A 22,200-nucleotide genomic window follows, 5' to 3' on the forward strand; every position below is an offset into this window, starting at 1 on the left:
TAGAGGTCACACATAATGAGGACTATTGGTCGGTGAATACACTAGGGCATTCGTTTCGTGTTTATGACGAGTGCTTGGCTTGTCCACTGCAGATAGGTGATTGGATCATGCCGATTGACTTATTGGTATTAAAGCAGATGTGGGGTTTCGATGTAATCTTGGGGATCAATTGGCTCTCCAAGTATTACACGGTCATCGATTGTGAAAGTAAGGTGATCACATTCCGTGAACCTAATCAAGAAGAATTAGTATATCGGGCATGTAAAAGTAGGCGCTTCGCAGCGACCGTATTGGCGGCGAGGGCGAGGAAAATGATAAAGGGTGGATGTGTAGCCTACTTGGCGACAATGGTAGAAGCTCAAAAGGAGCACCTGAATTTGGGGAGCATTCGAGTAGTGTGTGAATTTCTGGATGTGTTTCCGGTGGAGTTACCGGAATTGCCACCAGACCGGGAAGTCGAGTTCGTCATTGATTTGATTCCCGAGGCGGCGCCAATTTCGAAGGCTCCGTATAGAATAGCACCGGTGGAACTTAAAGAATTAAAGGCTCAATTACAAGACTTGCTCGATAAAGGCTTTGTGCGGCGGAGCGTGTCTCCGTGGGGAGCTCCGGTGCTATTTATAAAGAAAAAGGATGGCACGCTTCGACTTTGCGTTGATTATCGCGAGTTGAACAAGATGACGATCAAGAACAAGTACCCATTACCGAGGATTGACGATTTATTCGATCAGTTGCAAGGGTCAAGGGTATATTCAAAGATTGACCTTCAATCGGGGTATCATCAATTGAAGATATGGCCCAAGGATGTGCACAAAACGGCGTACCGTACGCGGTATGGCCATTACGAGTTCACGGTTATGCCGTTTGGGCTTACTAATGCCCCGGCAGTCTTTATGGACTTGATGAATCGAGTTTTCTGTCCGCTATTGGACCGGTGCGTCGTGGTATTCATTGACGACGTATTGGTATATTCTCGGGCCAAGGAAGAACACGAGGAGCATTTGAGGCTCGTGTTGGATATACTCCGAAAAAAGAAGCTGTATGCCAAGTTGAAGAAATGTGAGTTTTGGCTTTCGGAGGTTACTTTCTTGGGTCACGTAATATCCGGTGAGAGCATCTTGGTGGACCCAAAGAAAGTGGATGCAATTAAAGATTGGCCTCGCCCGACAAGTATAGCTGAGATTCGTAGCTTTTTTGGACTTGCGGGCTACTACCGGCGGTTCATGGAGGGGTTTGTTAAGGATTTTCTAGGTTGGCAGATTTCGTAAAGTCGAATGGAGTCTTGAAGAGTCAAACACGGAGTTTTGAAACTAAGATTCAATTTGAAGATCAAAAACTCATTCGGAAAGCTCGGCACCTCAGGTATGAAGAATAGATCTTTTATGGTGATTTTAATTGATTAAAGTAAGTTTAGAAGACTTAGATTGTATTAAAAAGCTAAATCTGAACATTTTAGTGTTCTGGGACCGGTCCCTGAGATGAGAGACCAGTCCCCGAGGGTCCTCTCTGCGTGAAATGTTGAGGCAACCGGTCCCTGGAAAGTGAGACCGGTTCCCGAACAATAGATCTTCTGTCACGCAGCGAGAGATCGGTCTCTGAAATGAGAGACCGATTCCCGAAGCCTGTGTTTTCAGGCACGCAACGAGGGACCGGTCCTCTCAAGGAGACCGGTCTTTGGAAGACCAGTCTCCTCGAGAGGACCGGTCCCTAAGGACGTCGGCTTCTAAGTCTTCTAAGTCTTCTAAACCTATAAATATGATATGAGAATACCCATATGAGATATGCTTCGAAAGATAATCGTTTAGAAACTCAAAAAACTTGATTTGGAGCTTTTGATCTATGTTTTAAATATCAAGTTCTTAGATCATCAATTTGATTCTTTGATTACAATTCAATGGTTCCTTGAGGATCGAATTGATGATGTTCTAAGAAGGGTTTTTTCCTCATATTATACGTGCTTTCCAAGTAATCAAATCACCACAAATCATCTTCTCTACGAGCTTCGGACAGAGGATTTGCGCGTGGATCGTGTGTGAGGCCGAGGATTCGGTGGACGCATCGAGGAGTCGAGGCGTTGACGCGGCAAGGACTTGCGGCGTGATCGGTTGGAGGATTCCAAGCGATCGAGGACCGGCGAAGACAATCTACGACAAGGATTCGGTAAATTGAGTCGTGTATTTTTGTTGAATCACTTGTACTCAAGTTTTCTTAGTGGATTTCATCGTGTGATCGGTCCCATGGGTTTTTCTCTCCGAATTGGAGTTTTTCCACGTTAAAACTCGGTGTGCTGCTTTTATTTTTCGGACTCTTTTCATTTGCATCGGGTTTATTTATTTTTGCCGTTTTACACCTATTCACCCCCCTCTAGGTGTTATTTACCTTTTAGATCCTCGGGTTTCATATCTTTTAGGGTTTGCTAAGATAACTACTCCACTAACGCGCCTTACGCACAAAGGGGTGAAGTATATTTGGAGCCCCGAATGTGAGCGTAGCTTCGAGGAGCTAAAGACAAGGTTGACATCGACCTCGGTGCTTGCCTTGCCGATGCCGTGGGAGAGCTATGTAATGTACAGTGATGCTTCTTACATCGGTCTCGAGTGTGTTTTGATGCAAAATGGCCGAGTAATAGCTTATGCTTCGCGCCAGTTGAAGAATTATGAAAAGAACTACCCGATTCCCGACCTCGAGCTAGCGGCGGTTATTTTCGCGCTAAAATTGTGGAGGCATTACTTGTACGTAAGCATTGTGAGATTTACACGGATCACAAGAGTGTCAAATACTTGTTCACCCAGAAAGAGTTAAATATGCGACAGCGGCGGTGGTTGGAGTTGCTAAAAAACTATGATGTCACTATTCTATACCACCCCGGGAAGGCGAATGTCGTGGCCGATGCTCTAAGTAGAAAGTTGGCGGAAAATTTGGCGACGGCAATTACACCTCAACCGGCATTGCAAAAGGAGATGCAACGGCTTGTTCTTGAGGTTGTGGCGCCGGGAGTGCTGGCAACACTTGCCACGTTGATTGTACAATCGACCTTGTTGGAGAGAATTAAAGAACTGTAAGTTTCCGATTCATTTCTCCAAAAGGTGCCGGGTAAAGTTGAGAACGGTAGTGCCGATGATTTTGGCATTGGGACCGACGGTACACTACGATATCGGAATCGTTGGTGTGTGCCGAAGGACGATGATCTTCGGAGGGCGATCATGCAAGAAGCACACCAATCTTCCTATAGCATTCACCCGGGCGGCACCAAAATGTATCAAGATTTGAAATTGCATTATTGGTGGCCGGGCATGAAAAAGGACATAGGGGAGTTCGTGGCACAATGTCTCACGTGCCAACAAGAAAAGGCGGAACGACGATTCCCGGCAGGAAAGTTGCAAAGTCTATCTATACCTATTTGGAAATGAAAAATATCGCTATGGACTTTGTGACGGATTTGCCTAGATCTTAAGGCGGACATGACGCGATTTGGGTAGTAGTGTACCGGTTGACAAAATCGTCACACTTTTTGCCGATCCACACTAGTTGGTCGGGAGACAAGCTAGCTCAAGTTTATCTCGACGAGATTGTGAGACTTCACGGGGTTCCGGTATCTATTGTATCGGATCAGGACTTGAGGTTCACATCACATTTTTTGAAGAGTTTGCAAGATGCATTGGGCACACGGCTCGACTTTAGTACGGCATTCCATCCTCAAAGTGACGGTCAATTAGAGAGGACTATTCAAATACATGAGGATATACTTCGAGCGTGTGTACTCGACTACAAGTCGGATGGCATGATCATTTACCGATGGCGGAATTCACATACAACAATAGCTATCAAGAAAATATTGCGATGGCGCTATTCGGGGCCCTTTATGGAAGGAAGTGTCGCTTGCCGATTCATTGGAGCGATGTGGTTGAGAGAGTTGCTCTTGGCCCCGATGTGGTGCGGTAAGCGGAGGAGAAAGTTCGCCTTGCCCACCAAAGACTTGCGACGGCGCAATCTCGGCACAAGAGCTATGCCGATAGCCGAAGAAAAGATATAGAGTTTGCGGTTGGAGACCGCGTATTTCTAAAGGTATCGCCGATGCGAGGTGTTAAGAGGTTCGGTGTCAGGGGGAAGCTAAATCCCCAATATGTCGGACCCTTTGAGATTTTGGAACGAGTCGGCGCGGTGGCTTACAAAGTAGCATTACCACCAAAGCTTGCGGGGGTGCACGGCGTATTTCATGTATCCAATCTCCGCAAGTATGTCCATGATCCGGAGCATATTCTCTCGTATATACCGATAGAGCTTCAAGAGGATATGACTTATGAGGAGTTCCCGACATTCATCGTCGATCGAGAAGTGAGAAAACTGCGGAACTGTGAAATTCCGTATGTTAAAATCCATTGGAGCAACCACGACGATCGGGAAGATACTTGGGAGCTTGAGAACATGATAAGACAGCGTCATCCTCATCTCTTCAAAGAGCTAGAATGAGGTATGAATTTAGATTGCAATTAAATTAGTTTTGCGGACGAAACTAATTTTAAGTGGTGGAGAATGTAACATATTGAAACCTCGAGAACGATTATCGAACTTTAGCCAAATTAACTAAAGTATACGAAAGAGATGGATGGACAAGTTGCATTTAGTTGGAAAGGTTAAAAATGAGTTTAAGAGAGGTTAGAAAGGTTTTAGCATCGACCGGCGCGAAGTAGAGTCGAATTGGAGCTAAAACTGCATTCTACAGCATGTGTTACCGGTTTAACATCAGGGGTGTACTGGTACAGCATTGCAGGCCGAGAGGGAGAAGCTCTCGGGTTTGAGAAATTTTGACTGTGTTCCCGGTAACACCCCTGGTGTGTACCAGTATACTTTGGTAAAACCCGAGAGGGCTGCTCTCGGGTTTGCCTCTGCGTAATTATGTTAACGATGACAGCAGCCCGTGCATCGGTACATTTTGATCTGGCAGCAACAATAAGGTCTGTTGCAAATAAGAGTTTTTGGGGGGGCTTAGTTGCAAATGTTACAACATGTTAATACCCCAACACTTCTCCCCTTCACAGCCAACACCCCACACACCCTCTCCTTCACATTTCTCTCTTTCTCTCTCTAGAAAACTCATCTAGGGCAAGGGAGGAGCTTGGGAGAAAGCTTGGAGAAGGAGATTTTGGAGGTTTAGAGGATCAAGGAGCTCTCCAACAATAAGGATCTTGGGAGGAGCTTGGGCTAAGGTAAGTTTTACTATAAAGCCCATCTAGGGTTTGGATTTCACCCTAGGTTTTGGGAGTTTTGAGTTTGTTTCTAGCTTTAGAAACCTTTTGAGGCTTGAGCACCATGAAAATCATGGAAACTCAATGTCCTCTCATGGTGGTTATCTAGGGATCATGTTAGATGCCCTAGGAATGATACGAATAGCTTAGAAATGGTATTAGAGAGTTTCCTAGATGATTCTAAGCTAGAATTTGCGTAGTTACAAGATCAATCTAGGAAAAATCCCTATATGACATTGTTAGGGCATGAATTTTGGGACTTTTGCCTCCGGGTGTTTTCAAGGTAAATTGACCCCTTGGAAACCTAATTAGGAGTATTTTCGACGCGTGGGACAACTCCGTTCGTCGACTAGATATGAGTTTGTAGTATAAAGCCTAATTTGGCTCTAAAATTATTGTAGATCGCCGTAGCACACGGGATCGGAGTTCGTAGAGTACGAGGATCGAACCACAACTTCCCTACTATCATTCGAGGTGGGGGGTGCACGCCGGAATCGTTGGATTCCCTTCTATATCGATTTCACCTTTCATTTGAGCATTATGTCAATAGTCATTCATGCATATTAGGGTAGTTTACATGTGAATAATGGTTTAATTTTATTTATATGCTTCTAATGTAGTTGAACATGGAAAATGATTTGAGCCATAGTGGACATGTATGTTGGGACCCTAAACTTGTATGAATGTGAGACTTTGTCCAAGATAATAGTAAATAAATGTGACATTGACATTAGAGATATGATTGGCATTGAGACATGAATCGTTAAACAAGGTTTAACTATTAGTGGCCTTATGACAAGAATGACTTAGAAAGTGACATGAACAAATAGGTAGAAACCTATTATGATAGTGGTATTATGGCTAGTGGCTATACATTTCCTAAGTGGGAATTGGATCGATACTTACGATAAGTCTTGGCTTGAGGGAGGTAGCTCCTCCTCAAGCGGTGCGTTCCGGAATTGTCACCACGGGGAGCACGGTTCCCGAAGACGGTCCCTCGGGTCTTGTAGTGCTTAGAGCTTCCCCGAATGAAAGGGATTTTGGGTTATGAGTTATTGGGGTTAACAAGGTTAACCGGTAAGATTGGGTAAAAGCCAAGGTAAAGTTATGGAAAAGAGCATGCATGCATAATCATTCATATTTGATTATATATATCCACTGACAGCTTTCTTGCAGGCATAGTATTAGCATTAGTATTGGCTACTTTTCTCTTTCTTTCAAATACTTATGCTGGAATAGACCTAGTGGGTAAGTCGGCGAGGTCGGTTGCCGAACCAACTGGGAACTTCGTTGTAGTTCTCACACCACTAACCCTACAGATCCGAGCGCGAGCGGGGCGGCGGAGGATCGAAGCAAGGGTATCGCGCCATAGCTAGTGGCCACCGGAGTACTTGCATTTTAGTCATTCCCTTTTTGGTTCATGTATCAACTTTTATTTTGTTGATTTATAGATGTAAAAGTTGAAAACAATTCATATATTTTGGAGAATCATTATGATGTAAAAAGAAATTATGAATAAAAGCAAATGGATATAATAGTTTTAGTTTACTAGTATTTGGTTTAAATGTAATCAAATATTATATATGGTTGTATGTTTTAGCTTAGAGCTTTCGCTTTCGTTGTTGCTTGCCCTCGCGCAAGCCTTATATAATTGGAAATCTCTTTGTTTGATTGCTTAATTATACTTGTGGTTGGAGCCTTGGGCGGGCAGGGGAGGCCCTATCCGTTCGGCGTCTGTTGACGTGGCCCGAACCCGACCAAATTGGCAGGGAGCGGGGTGTGACATGAGGTCAAGGGTTGTGCACGTAATGGCGAGGGTTGTTCATGTGATGTCGAGGGTTGTGCACGTGAGGTCGAGGGTTGTGCACGTGACGTTGAGGGTTGCGCACATTGAGACTGACTCTGTCTGCAGTATTATAATTGAGATTTATTAAAATATTTAATAATTAAAAAAAATATTCACCAAAATCTAGAGATATCACTTACTTTGTTATCTTGACGCCTGGTTCGTTACCAATTTCGCGGTCACCAATTAGGTTATTCGAAAAAACCACATCGATATCATTATGAAGTAGTCTTGTGCGCATCTTACGACTGATTTTGTATCTCTGACAGATATAAATCTTTCTCGATGTATACCGACACACGTCCATAATATTCAAACAATCCAATTAATCCCTCCAATGATTCATCATTTACTATATCGTGAGCTATATATTCATTCGCTCCCGTAGGGCATCGAATTGTGAATTTAAGACGATATTCTTCTCTACTACAATTAGCTAAATGATACATTCTCGTCTCAAAATTAGTATATGCCGTATCTGAACGAATCACGATCAATTTCTTTCGACCGCCGACATATTGGGGACCATTTTCATCCATAACTAACTGTCCATCCCAATGAACACTTAGAGACATCCGACGACTAGCTCTTTTAACTATAAAAAAAAAAACTTTCAAAGAGCTAAGGGATCACATGGATGCTTCTCTACCACACACAAAATTCCAACAAAGAGTTTTGACAAGGAAGAGCTCATATTTATTGAAAAGTTGTATCTAATCAAGAATACTACTACTATTTCCAACAGAAAAAATAGTTAATCATTCTAAACCTAGTTTTTACACCGATTGTAAAATTGGCAAACGGTTAACTATTCTAAACCTAGTTTTTACACCAATTATAAATTGGCAATAGGTTAACATTCACTCGATGGCTAATGGCTTAACCTACTTTAAACTTAGTTTTTACAAGTCTAACTTGCTACCACAATGCCAACAATGCCAACAATACTAACAATGCCATGGAGTTGATAGCCAACAATAGCTAATTGAGTAATAAAATTAAATAAAAACCTAACTTAATTAACTAAAAACTTTAAGTAAAGATTTTGAGAAAATCCAACAAGTAGCAATGGAGCTACCTGAAATGTGGGTTGCTGAGAGAGGTTGGCAGAGGCGGTAGATGCGGGGGGCGACTGTAGTACTGTCACGCCCCGGGACCGGCGGAGGCCCTCCCGGTAGCGTGCCCAGACCCGCCATATGTCTACACATATAAGGCGTCTACAATNGCAGTTCAAACTGCTCAGAATCTGCACTGCGTACCGGTACACGGGCCCGCGTACCGGTACACCTTCTACGAAAACGCCCAGCCCGAGCCTCGGGTTGGCTGAGAAGCGGCCAAAGTCGATGGCTGTACCGGTACAGCCATCACTCCCGTACCGGTACACAGCCCTCTGAAGGCAACCCGAGAGCTAACCAAAAATACGATTTTTCGGGTTTTCGTGCTCGGCCTTAAACCTCACTTCTCGGGACTCGAACCATGGGTCGGAACACTGTCTACGACCCTTCAGAAAGTCTGAGATGGCTCGTCACACGGATCAAACACTCGAATCTCGCAATTTCCAAAGGTCCAGTATGTCACAAGTACATTGAACTTTAGCAAATTACAAAGTTCGAGTGTTAGAATAGTAATTGGAACTATTCTAGATTTTGTGAGGGGTTGTCGAGAGATTTTCGGCATGTTACTTGACTGATCAAGTGGCCGGAAGAGCGAAAGTGCATTGAAGTTGCGAAATTCTGTATTTTGCACTAAGTACCGGTACCCCTATGCCCGAGTACCGGTACCCAATACAGCAGCTACGTGGATTGAGATTGTTTTGGTAATTTCACTTCAAAACTTATCCTTTTAAGCTTCTGGTCGACTCCTCCCAGCTGGTTCTTATCCTGATTGAGCTGAAGAACAGGGTAAGACTTGTTCTCTTTCTCTCTCTAAGGTTTTGAGGTCTTTTTGAGTAGAATTGAGGATTTAAGCTTGTTTTCTTCTCCTCTCTTGTTGTTTGCTTGTTGGGTGGGTTTGGAGCTGTTATAGAAGGGTGGAAAGAAGAGTTTTGGAGGTGTTTCTCTGTTCTAACTCAACAGGTAACTGAGTTGAAGTTTGGTGAGGTGAGGAATCCAACTTCTCTCTAGTTTGAGGTATTAGTAGTGGATTTGAGCTTGTGCTTTGCTTCTTTGCTGCCAGCTGGTTTGGGAAAGCTTGTAGCAGCTGTAGAGGAGGTGTTTTGGCTGTGATTCTTCAATCCTAACTCAGTTGAAACTGAGTTGGAGCTTTAGAAGGTAAACTAGCTACTATTTCACTAGTTTTGATGTTGTAATAGATGTTTTATTAGAGTTCGTGGGGTTAATTCACAGCAGGTTTATGAAACCCTTTTGGTTAAGGTTCGGTGACTTTCGTAGGTTGGTTTTGAAGTACTTCAACCTGAATTGAAGTGGAGTTGAGGTTTGGATGCTATACTAAGTATGAATCTACCTATATGAGATACTTATGTGAGGTTTTTAGTAAAGGTTGTAACTACGCTCCTGGCTGATTTTAGTATGGTTGTTAGGATGCTTGGAGGCTAGCGAACACCTTCGTTTGCGGGATCGACAAGAGTCAACAGCAATTCGGTGGGTTTGATCTTACCGAAATGGATGAATTCTCCCTATGTCTACTTTGATATTATGATATTGAAATTCTTACATATTCATGTTGAATATATCTTGAATGGGGTTATGCTTGCATAATATATGCATAGTAGAGGAAGGATTATGTATAGTATGTTTGCATATTACATGCATGGTATGTAAAGTAAAGTTAACCTCTATGTAGTAGAGGAAAGGTCTTGGAACTTTCTTAGTATGCATAGGTCACTTGCTCGTTTAGCATGTATTCATGATACTAGCAAACTTGTGTAGACAAGTATGACGTCATTCAATAGTGAACAGCTGTAAAGCTATGAATATGATACTTAGTTTGATTGCACAACTAAGTAAATAATGTATTATAGTGTTTTACCTTTGAGTTAAATCATGCAATTCCATATTGTAGACATGATGATAGAGCTTCTAGCATATCCTGTATAGTGGAGTTACCTACATATACATTTATATAGTAGAATAACTTGTGGAGGAATCACGTATAGCGTACCTTATATGATATTTTGCATACTTGTGTTGACAAGTTGGTTATCGCTTTCACATGGTAGAACTAGCATGAATTTCGTGTTCTTATATATGATCTAGTTAAGTAACCAGAACGAGATATTATGACATGATATGAACATATACTATTGAATATGACCTAGTTAAATAACTAGAATTGGATATGATGGTATATTTGTGTAGTCAAGTAGAAGCAATTGCATAATACTTGTTTACTCTATGTAGTGGAGGTTTATGTAGAGATATAAAATATGTGCCATGAATTGTATGAAACCAGAATGAGTCATTGAGTATGACCTTAGTAAACCACTTTCCTTATGTGTAAGGAGTAGCGAGAGGACTATATGTGTGTATGCGGGTCTAGCCCGTTAGAATCATTCATATGATGTAAACCATGTACTTGTTTAAGTCATACTATTTATTGGTAGAAATATGTCACCAAGTAGGGGATAGTGGAATTTGACTTATTGTTAATGGTCGACCTTGTGTCAAAGATGAAATTCTATGTTAGAGACATGATGAACTTGTGAACACTATACTATGGATTACGCTTGCTTGCCAATGTGCTCATTCGCACATGCTTGTGAGGGTCGCGCCCCACAAGCCGGCACTTCGGAGTTGGCCTACGCAACAGCAGATCGCTTCTACGAGACTGAGCGCCGAAGTGGATTGCCGTGGGTAGTGTTGACTTTCACGAGGCCATTAGGCACGGCACGAGCCGGGACTTTACCACGTGTAAGTCTCTTATTACTTCGGTTAATGTAAATGAGTTTAACCTTAGATGGACATAGTAGTCATTAGATATAACGACATTACTTGTATGATTACACTCCAGTTAGTGTAGGAAGATAGCTACATTTTGTCATTAGCTAGTTAAACTATAATGACGATGTTCTACAAGAATCTTGACATATAGCTGATTAAATTGATAATTAGCATGACTAGAATTTGTATATGATGAACTAGTACATAAGACATGTTAGAAAGCACATCTTGTTGAGTCATGTTTATAGTTAATTTTCTTTATCTATTTGTGGTATTTACATTTCTTACTTATTGTTGTTTACTCATGCCTCAGTTCACCTAGTGGTGTACTTCACCATTCTCGGCGGCTTACTCACTGGGAACTTTTGTTTAATAGTTCTCACGCCCTTTTGTTGGTTGTTTTTGTACAAAACCTTCCACAACGGGAAAGGCTAGGGTTCCGGGCAAGGGGTCAGCGACTAGCTAGAGCCTTCTCGATGTTAAATAGATGAACCCATACAAGCTTATTCTAGTTTAATTCAAAGATGTATATTGGAACTGTTAGAATGTACTTTACTTTTAAGTTGTAATTTGGCTTTGTATTGATATCAACTTATGCACTTTAAGTGTTGCTCTGATTACCTGGTTAAGATATTATGCTTTTGCTATATATGTTGATTGTAGACGCCTGGTGTACACTTGAGGTTGCCGTGTACATGGCGGGTCTGTGCACGTGACTGGTGAGCTTCCGCTGAAGTCCAGGGCATGACAGCGACAGTGACCGGCGGGGCTACGGCGGCAGGGGCGGCGGCGACCAGGGAGGGTTACTGGAGAGGAAGGGGCAGAGAGAGAGAGAGAGAGCGAAAGCACGAGAGAGAGGAAGAGGTGTCGGGTTCGGGTATACCTAATAAAGACGGTGAATCGTTCACCGTCTTCATAAATCGTTGAATCGTTCCCCGTCTTAGTGAAGACGGTGAACGATTCACCGTCTTCTCTAGGGCACAGCAATCATACTTCGAAAGGCGGGTTTGCACTAAAGTACTAAAGGCAGTGAATAGTTCACCTTCTTAGTGAAGGCGGTGAACCATTCACTGCTTTCACTTGGTATATTACAAAGATGGTGAATGGTTCACCGTTTTATCCATGTTCCAACACCAACCTCCAGGACTTGAAAAAATTTCAGGAAAAGAATGGGGATTTGCACTAAAGGCGGTGAACTATTCACCGCCTTCACTTAGTATATTATAAAGGCGGTGAATCGTTCACCGTCTTACTCTTACTGAAGACGATGAACGATTTACCATTTTCAAAAAAAATTTCTGACCTAGCTCCCACGTGGCCAAAAAAAGGTTGCTTTTTCAAATATAAATTTTATAGGGTCATTTCGCAAATTATAAATTTTTCGAGGATTATTTTATAAGAAAGTTCCAATATAATACGCGCAACATCAGTGTCTCGAAGTGATTACTGCTCGAATCTGGAAGTCCCGTCCTCGGCTATTTCCATTGCTCCTTATTTTATTTTAGGGGCAATTGTCTATATGCCTCTGAAAAGTTTCCGGTTTTCTTATTTACCCCTCTTGGAAGGCTAATATTGAAAATACCCTTCTTATGTTCCAAGTCTTTCTAATATACCCCTGGAGTTAAGTTCCGTTAGTGAGCTACCGTTATCTCTGAAAAATTACCATTTTGCCCATTCCAATATACCCTTGTACCGTAACTAACTTTTCTTATATACCCTTTATATAGTAAATATTTTTCTTATTTGCCCTTCAAATATCAATTAATTAATTAAGCACGTCGGGAGCGAGCAGATGAACGGATGAGATCGATTGCAGCTAAACCAACCTTAGTGCTGGAGGCATAGTTAGTTAATTTGGATTCAGCAAAAATTCGGTACGGATATAATTCGGATAAAATTCGTCTTTTAAGTTTTAAATTCGTTGAAAAATACGACTAAAAAACGGATTCGGCAGTTATTCGGATACGTGATTTATACAGGTATTATACGTTCCCCAATTAAAAATTCGGGATCAAATATAATTTTTATATATAATTTTTAAAAATTCGGTATTATACTATATATATTATTATTATAATATTTATATATAGATTAAATATATTTAAAATTATAATAAACATGTACTAATAATATATAAGAGTTATATATTTAAAAATATTAATAAATAATTATAAATTTATAAATAAAATATTATATAATTAATTTTCTTATAAAAAAAAATACTATATGCAATAAATATTTATAAAAATAATTATTTCCTATAGTATATATATATATAATGAGAGGGAGGTCCACCGTGGACCTCCCTCTCATCCGGTCCACAAGGCCAAACTGGCCTCGTGGACCGCACAGGGACGCGTCGAGCTCCAGCAACCGTGCGACCGAGCGAGCCCGGTCGTCGGTGAGCCCGTCCGGGATGGCCCGAAAGTGGACTTTCGGGCTCGGCCTCGGCCCCGGAAGTGAGTTCCCGCTGGAGCTGCAGAGGAGGCGGCGGACCAGCGGTCCTCTTGCTCCCTCGGGCGAGACGGGATCGTCGCTGCGGCCCTCTTGCTCCCGGCGCCGGCCAAGGCGGCGGTGGAGGAGGAAGACGACGAGAGCGGCGGATTAGGAGGACGACAAGAGCGACGGGAGGGGTGGTGTTGGAGGTGGAGGTGTGGGAGGTGGTGGTGGTCTGGGAGGAGATGAGGCGAGGTGGAGGCGGAGGAGCCAGCGAGGTGGAGGCGAAGAATTCGGCGATCAAGTTGGGAGAGAAAGAGATAACTTAAGGGATTAGCATAATAAGGTAGGAGTAAAATAGGTATTTTATATAGATTTTAACTCTAGTATATATTTAACCCATGTTTAACTCGAGTTAAGCTAACAGGGGATAACTGCGTGGTATTTTAAAATAATGGTGGAACATATGAGGGGCATTTTAGAAAGAAAAAAAAATAGGGATAGATCGAATATTTCCAGACGCATGAGGAATATATAGGCAATTATCCCTTTATTTTATTTTATTTTTTTAATACGTATATCGCCTGAAAAGAAGGATTTTCAAATCATGTCAAATATGTTATAGCAATGACAACATTTTCATGATAATTATATGATAAAATACTATAGCAAGAGAAGCGCAATTTACCGTACAATTTTCTCCATGTAGAAATTACAGACAAAGTACCTGACTAGCAGAGATCAACAACAAGAAATTTGCAGATACGGCTGATGCTTTAGTAGGTATTTACAAGTTCACAGTCCAATTTACTTGCACAAATTTCATAATTATACAAAGCAAGTTGTCACAGAGTTTTCTTTAGGCTGGTTATACATGTACGAACCGTATACAACAACTCAAATCAAAGTACTGCCAATGAAGCAACACTATTTTCATCTTGCCGTCCTCTATATGAAAATATTATAGCATTCTTTATGAGACACCTGCTATGATATCAGATTATTGGTTCCTAGCCGATGTGGAATTACTAACAGAGCGGATTTTCTCATTATGATGAGCTCACGTTTTTTAGCGTGTTTGACGGTTTCATGCTAGAAGAACCATGCTTGAATCATCGAACTTGGTATCGCTTCATGTTTTTTAGCATGTTTGACGGTTTCATGCTAGAAGAACCATGCTTGAATCATCGAACTCGGTCTCGTTTCAGCAAGAATGGTTGTTCACAGTTGTCAAAGCTGAGCTCTTTGATAATTGTTGATAGCCTTGAGCAAATCCGGCCTGACACATTTGACCAGCCCAAACTCGCACGGCTGGCCCAGGTCTGATATTTAGAGGATTGATAAAATCCAGCGGAGCACACATTGTTTCTTTCCTCAGTTGTTACCCCCTCGCCCAAGATTCTCTTCTATTTTATCCGACCCGACCTAGTCTCGTCTAGGCCTGAAACCAGGCTTGGCCGGAACGCATCCCTTCAAGCCATTTGCGCAGGTCTAGCTATTTATCTGCAACTGAGCCATCCTCAACACTGTTAGAAGAGCTCTGCTGCACACCACCACTGGAAGAAGAAGACCGGCTTGAACTGCTGCCCTCTGCAGCAAAACCGCTCTCTTTCTTCTCCGGCTGCCTCTGTTTCCCTTTCCTCATTTCAGAAGACAAATCCTACAAAAAATAGCAGTCACTACGTTAGGAACTTTTACTCTAGTGTGCTGTTTGTTCTGCAATGAAGCAAACTGCGCAGTAAAATCCAAACTACTACATCACATTCATGGCCGGACTACTGCATCACATTCAGGGCCCATTTGTCCTGCCTGGATCTTCCACAAAAATGTTATTTAAGTAAAGATCCATGAAAATGCAGTAATAGCTTTTTCCTTTTCATTAAGAATCTGTTTAATAGCTTCTCCTGCAATGAACTAAAGCTTTAGATTGGAGCTCCTGCTTTTGCAAACCAGAAGTTACTTACCAGCTTCCCACTTGGACTATTTGTTTGCTTTATACCACACTGCTGCTTTTCGGAGTAGGAAGCTTGTCCAAGAAACCAGGCAAGATAGGCACTTGCTATGTAGGCACATTTGCTCAAATATAATGGCATGAATTCATTACAAGTTATGTTCTAATCAGATAATCTTTTACCTTATCGTTTGCCATTTTTGAATGAGAAGGGCCCACAGATCCAGGAGTCTTTAGTTCCAACTCCGTTGCCACATCACTATGATTATCACTTCTCTCTCCACCGCAACTTGGTTGTTGGTGAGTAGAAGACTTGTTTCTTGAATCTTGTTGGCCAGCGGGACGAGATCTACTGCTACTTGGGTGTGGAAATTGAGACTGTTGACTTGATAGCTGATCAACTTGAGCATGGCAAAGCTGAGAATATGGCATAAAAGTAGAACAGGGATTGGGAATGGGTCCCGAACTAGGATTTCGGAAAAAGGGAAATGGTGGAAGTGATGAGTGTATAGCAAGTGGAGCTGAGGGAATTGGAACTGAGATTGGAAATGGATAAGCAGGAGATAAACTCATAATTGAAGGGTCCATTGCAGCCCAGGGATATAAAACCCTAATCCTTTGCTGATATTGAGTGTTTAAATTGTCGACCTCACTTTTTAGAGTGGCTTTCTCGTCTCTAAGCTCATTCTTCTCTTGTGTCAACTATACAAAGGAAAAGATAAAGTTTAGGTAAAAACTAACAGACCTTACCTATACTATAGTACATTTTGAATGGATTTCTTAACTTTCTCCGATTTTGATTTTATTACCTGACCTTTCATTCCTATTTTATTCCAAAAAAACAGTTACAGACAATTCCGTCAAGTACCAAAATATCGTATGACATTACAGAAAATCCATCAAAAGGTTACAAATACAATTAGGTTCTAACTTAAGAGATACTATTGTAAGGTTAAGTAATGAATCACAATTTTAAAGTTCAAGTACACATCTTCAAAACGTGCTGCAGATCAGTGAAGGACCATAATCTTCTCACCAAAAGTTCTAACTTTTCAAAATTGAGATGATGTTACCTCGCGTGATTCTTCGGTGAGAGAAGCACATTCTGCTTTTAATCTGTTCACTCGAGCAGTCAAGTCTTTAAGCATCTGGATGGTATCAGTGAGAATGGTAGCCTTATCATTCTTGGGTCGATCTGGATCTGTATTTCATTTCAACCACATAGGCTAACTATAAGTAGCTTGTAATACAAAATTATTTTTGTACTACAATAGAATCTAATATGGGAAATACATATTTCAAAGAGGGACCAAATGACACAGAACTACTTACAGGCTGGTAAGGAACCCAACCTTAGAGGTTCAAAAATTGCAATTCATACTAATAGAAGTTATATATAATATATAAAACGCTAATGCAGAAAGCCGCAAATTTTGGACCATATTTCAAATGACCATCAAACAAGAACTATCAAAATCAAAGGTCTAAAATTTTGGACCAGATCAGTAAAGGACCATCATTCAATGCAGGGGATACATGTTTTGAAAACCTAGTGATTTTTTTGTATACAAGTCTATAGATATTTTAGATCACGCAGAATGTCCAACAGTCTTGATTTTGATTTTCAGGCCTCTACAGTTTATGTTTATTTTCGTGTAAAAAGTGTGTAGCTTAAAGGTTTCTGAGCTCACACCAATCCAATTCCAAAAACATTACTGTTGCTTCTCCACTTTAATAAAGAAAAAAATCAACATTACTCAGAATTATCTGAAAGAAGAAACTCTGGGATGCCACTAATATTTGAATTCCTAACTTAATGACCTTTGATAAATCTCTTATTAGTTGTTATATTTTACTATCTAGATAAATCTAGATCCATCTAATTTCATGGTTGTTGTTGGCCACATGGTAAAAACAAAGTTTAAAAACGACGGTTAACTAATAAACAAGGTGGTTCAAAGCTTCAACTACTTAGTGTGAAAGTTTTGTTTGTCTCTAAAAGCTTGAGCTGCTAGAGAGCAGTGTTTTAATATTTTATACTCAATGCCCTACCTTATTTTCGCGCTCAAGATGATTTGATAGGTCCAGGAAGTAGACTAGATATGTAATGGAAGGAAATCAAATAAGAATAGACGATTGGACAGACTTGAACTCAAAACCTCCTGCTATAATATCTTGTGAAATAACCACTTGTCTCTGAAATCTTAAGTTGTCAGTATATGGTATTTTACTACTTTTATCTTCGGTGTTAGAGACCAACATGATTGAAAAACAGCCTAGTAACATAAAAAAAGATGATTGTGTCACAATAAAATATATTATGCCAATCACAGGGAAGGCACTAATTGACAATAAGCTACAAGATATCATTTAAAATGGTTCAACCGCGTCTATTAACAAGACAAGTGAATGAAATCAAAGGTTTTGGTGAGAGTTCAAATACAATTCAAATATACAATCTCTATCCAAATGTTTGACAGTATAAAAATAGGTACGTGACAAAATGGCTAAGATATGTGATTAGCTAGTTAAAATGGGGCAGTCGAGTTGATTAATGATGCAGTTCAAGGATGAGCCTTGTCCTATTTATTTGTTTCTTTTAGTTTAAATTTTTGCTTAATAATTTTTATTTTAATTTTGATTGTTTAGTTGTTTTTAGATGATTTTTGGTTTGCATTCCGATGATACATGATGTTTTGAAAAGATTTCTATCTTAGAAAAAATTACTTTGACGTATTCGCTAGTTTTTAGTGCGTTGTAGGATCAGTTCAAGTTCGGTGTAACCTTAATTAATTGCCCACTCAGTTTTTTCCTACATGGGATTAATTCTTACCCATTTAGGGCCTGTTTGGATGCACAGTAAAAAATCTTCACGGAATTTATAAACTATAGTTTTGGTCCAAATGAAACAGAGAATCCTGTAACTCTAAAAAAATTCCACGGATTAAATTTTTAAATTGTTTGGACGCGCATTGTGCAATTTCACGGGATTTCTCTAAATTTTAAAATTAAAAGTTAAAATTTCAAATTTCAACTTTCAATGAAATTTAAAATTTCAAATTTGATATGTGAAATGTGAAATTTTAAATTCTAAATTTTAAAATTTGAAAATTAAAAATTAAAAATATAAAAATCTAAATTTAATTTTAAAATTTTGAAATTTAAAATTTTGAAATAAAAATTTTAAATTTTAAATTTAGAATTTTAAATTTAAAATTAAAAAATAAATTTAAAATTTGAAGTTTAAAATTTGATATTTGAAATTTAAAATTTAAAATTTGAATTTTGAAAACTAAAATTTAAAATGAAATTTGAAATTCTAAATTTGAAATTTGAAATTTGAAATTTGAAATTTAAAAATTAAATTTGAAAGTAAAAAATTTAGAATTAAAAATTGAAATTATTAATTAAAAAATTTAAAATTTGAAATTTATTATTTGTAAACTAAAATTTAAAATTTGATATTCGAAAATTAAAATTTGAATTTATAAAATTAAAAAATTTAAAATTTAAAATTTGACATTTAAATTATGAAATTATAAAATTTAATTTTTGATATTTCAAATTTAAAATTCAAATTTTAATTTGAAATTAAAAATTTGAATATAAATTAAATTGTAAAGTTTAAAATTTAAAATTTGAAATCTATGTTGAAATTTAAAAGTTAGAACTTGATGCATCTTTGCCCAAGAATGGTGGAATTCTTTTCCTTTGGTTAGAGTGGATTATAATTTTACTCCCTTTTTTGGAGTATAGTTAATTACGATATTTTTTTTTTCTCCCAAACGCTTCATAGGATAAATTTCCTACCGGTGTAGCATAGTTTAACTATGCTACGTTTCTAAGGGTATCCAAACGGGGCCTTAGACTTTTCGTTCAGATTTCATCAATGGAGCTTTATGTTTGCGTTTTGGGTTCGATTTAAACTTTAAAATCTATTAAACCCCAGCTGGTCTAACTTATAGCCAGACTGCTGAGCCACTTTACCCATGTTATTCCTGGTCGGATCTAAGTCGATCTATCATATAAATTGAGAACTTCTGCTGACTTTTTGGGATTGACAATTGATATTGTCTTCCTATTGCTGGTTATTCTGCTCCTCCTCTTGTGTTGTCCGTGCCATGGACGAACTGTTACTCTCCCATTGCCTTCTTGCTGTTTCTGCATTGGGCACTTTCCCTTCTCTTTTCCTGTTGCCCTATATTGGGTTTTCTCCTCCTCTACACCTTCCTCTCGCTGCCGTTTATCGCTAGCGTCTTGTGCTGTTGTCCTTTCAAATTATAGGCTCATTGATGGTGGTTTTGGGTCAGAATTGAGACGGGCTGAACCATAATTTGTTGTGAATTAAAAATATTATTTCGAGATGACTTTCTGAAGATAAAAAAAGTCCTACGGGCTCTGAGCACCCCGATATGTTCTTTCATTCGTCGATTTATTTATTTTCATCTTGGCACTTATTAGTATTGCATCAGAACATTTACTTTCAGAATGATATAGCTTTTATTCGAGTTATTATATTTCTGGCTGCATTAATTACTATTTGTGTGTGCAGGTCAATTTTCCCACAGCATATGTAAATGTAAAAGTGTACTCGCATTGTACCTAGAGCTTTTCCCAATTCCTGGAATTGTTCATTTAGTCTGTCCCTCCTCAATTTTTCACGGTCAGCTTTCTGAACTTTGCGTGCAGAAATAGAACTTCTGGCTTCATATTCTACCCTTTGGCTGAAAAATGTTAAAGCAGCTAATTAGTACATCAATGTTCAGAAAGTGAATAGCAATAGAGAATAAGTCTTGTTGACATAAAATCATATGCATTCATAACAGATAACTCTTAAGAAATCCTTTAATTTTCATTATTTAGGAGTTGTCAAAAAAGAAAAAACAGCTGCATTAGCAATCCAGCCACTTTACTTTGGCAGCGCAGAAGATAATATTGAATTAAACCCAGAATTAAATGTTGCTAACTCGACAATCCAATTCTCAAAGTTCTAAACTGAAAAGCTATTTCATCATAATAAGTAAGATTATTTTCTAATATTTCTCAATTTTGAGATGCCTTGATTGCTAAATCTGCCTAGCCACCTCTAGCATCTAGGAACTTTGTCCTCCTCCGAGCGTTTGCATCCTATAGTCTAAGTTGCTCTTAGCTAAAGACAACCCTTCTTAAGCTTCCCTTGCATATAAAAACGTTTAAAGATGGCTACAGCAGGTTATCAAGAAACTACTGAACAATTGTATAGTAAGCAGGTATACATGCAGGTGCTTATGCATCTCAATTGAAAACTACTTATGTTAATAGCCATACACAAGGAGCAGGTAGGAACTTAAGTTATCAATAAACTTCAATAGAATTACAAAATATGAATACATATGTGTAAGCATTTTTTTTTTTCGGTTCATGCGTGCAAGTACATGTAGTAAAAGTACCTACAAATATTGACGTAAGCGCAAGTATCTATGGTATAAACATGTAAGAAGATTTTCAAGGAGATAATAATGCTGAGCGTCAAATAACTCTAATGTAGTCTATATGCCATTCTTGCATAGTTTGTTGGTTTGAAAATATAACAGGTAACAACTCAAATAAATTTTGCTCAAAAGTTATATCACCAACTTAATGAGCAAGCAAAGAAAGGAAAAAATGGTTGACGAGATTATCAATTACCATTTCCTCGTTAATGTTACCAACTACCAACCATGTTCAGGACTTTACCAGGATTAGGTGACTCGAATGCTATTCAAACTACAAGTAAAAAAAAAAAAAAAAATTAGACCAAGGGTTCATTTGGCCATGTTGCAGCTCCTGCAAAAGTGAGGACACTTTTCTAACATTTTACATAGTAGTAATAGCTACTCCAGGTGAGATAAGTAAGGCAGAGACCATGTGAGAAGAACATTTGCTTCTCTCACAGCATCTAAAGCTTTAAGTAGAAGCAATCCAATCTAAGTTCGAATCAATCCAGATGCCAAAATTACACCTTCCAATGACAAAAAACACATGATTTGTCCTCCAAATTAATAATTTTATCCAATTCAGCACAACTTTAACCAAATTTGTTCCTAAAGATTCAACAAGAAATAAAGATCGAGCGAATTGAACCAAACCTGGGATTCGGGCACGGGCTCTGCGACCGATCGGGGCCTGCGTCGCCGGAGCGGCGACGGGAGACCTCGCCGGCGATCTCCGCCGCCGACGAATGGTCGGCGGGGAAGAGGCTCTCCGTCGACTTCCACTGATCCATCCACGCCCACTCCTCTCCTCTCGCCGGGAATCTAGGGTTTTGTATCCCGGAGAGGAGTTGGAGAGAGAGAAAGGGAGGAACTCGTGCTCCACACGAGACATCCGTAGAATTATACGGATTGCGCCTATGAGGCAAAAAAAAAAAGGGCTTTTTTATAAAATGACCCTATAGAATTTTAATATTGGCAAAATGATCCTGTAAAAATTTTATTTGTAAAACTAACACTCCTTTCGCCACGTGGGCGCCACATCAGCATTTCTCGCAAAGACGGTGAACGATTCACCGTCTTTGCAAATTGCTCGTCAAGCCGGTGAATGGTTCACCGTCTTCTAAAGGCGGTGAACCATTCACCGCCTTTAGTGTATAACCCCTCCCTCCGCTCCCCCTTAGTGCCCTTGAGAAGGCGGTGAATGGTTTACCGCCTTCTCAAGGCGTGAACCATTCACCGCCTTCTCAGTGCCCTTGCCCGCGCTTGCTACCAAGCTTAATTTAGCGAAGTCCCAGAGTGCGGGCTAAAGCACAGATAAGACGGTGAATGGTTCACCGTCTTATCTAGGCTGCACTCGGTGAATACGGCC

The 22,200-nt window shown here is 39.7% G+C and overlaps 1 protein-coding gene across 1 annotated transcript; it reads right to left on the reverse strand.

Moving 5' to 3' along the window:
- On the reverse strand, window positions 14,169-21,733 carry LOC109708122 (transcription factor bHLH121). The gene is made up of 5 exons (XM_020229728.1): window positions 21,486-21,733; window positions 19,981-20,102; window positions 16,452-16,579; window positions 15,562-16,080; window positions 14,169-15,087 (listed from the first exon to the last, which is right to left on the reverse strand). The coding sequence occupies exons 1-5, from the start codon at window positions 21,620-21,622 to the stop codon at window positions 14,923-14,925; spliced, it is 1,071 nt and encodes a 356-aa protein (XP_020085317.1). The 5' UTR covers window positions 21,623-21,733; the 3' UTR covers window positions 14,169-14,922.

The sequence above is a fragment of the Ananas comosus genome, linkage group 3, assembly GCF_001540865.1.
Source record: "Ananas comosus cultivar F153 linkage group 3, ASM154086v1, whole genome shotgun sequence".
In the NCBI taxonomy this organism is placed as follows: Eukaryota; Viridiplantae; Streptophyta; class Magnoliopsida; order Poales; family Bromeliaceae; genus Ananas; species Ananas comosus.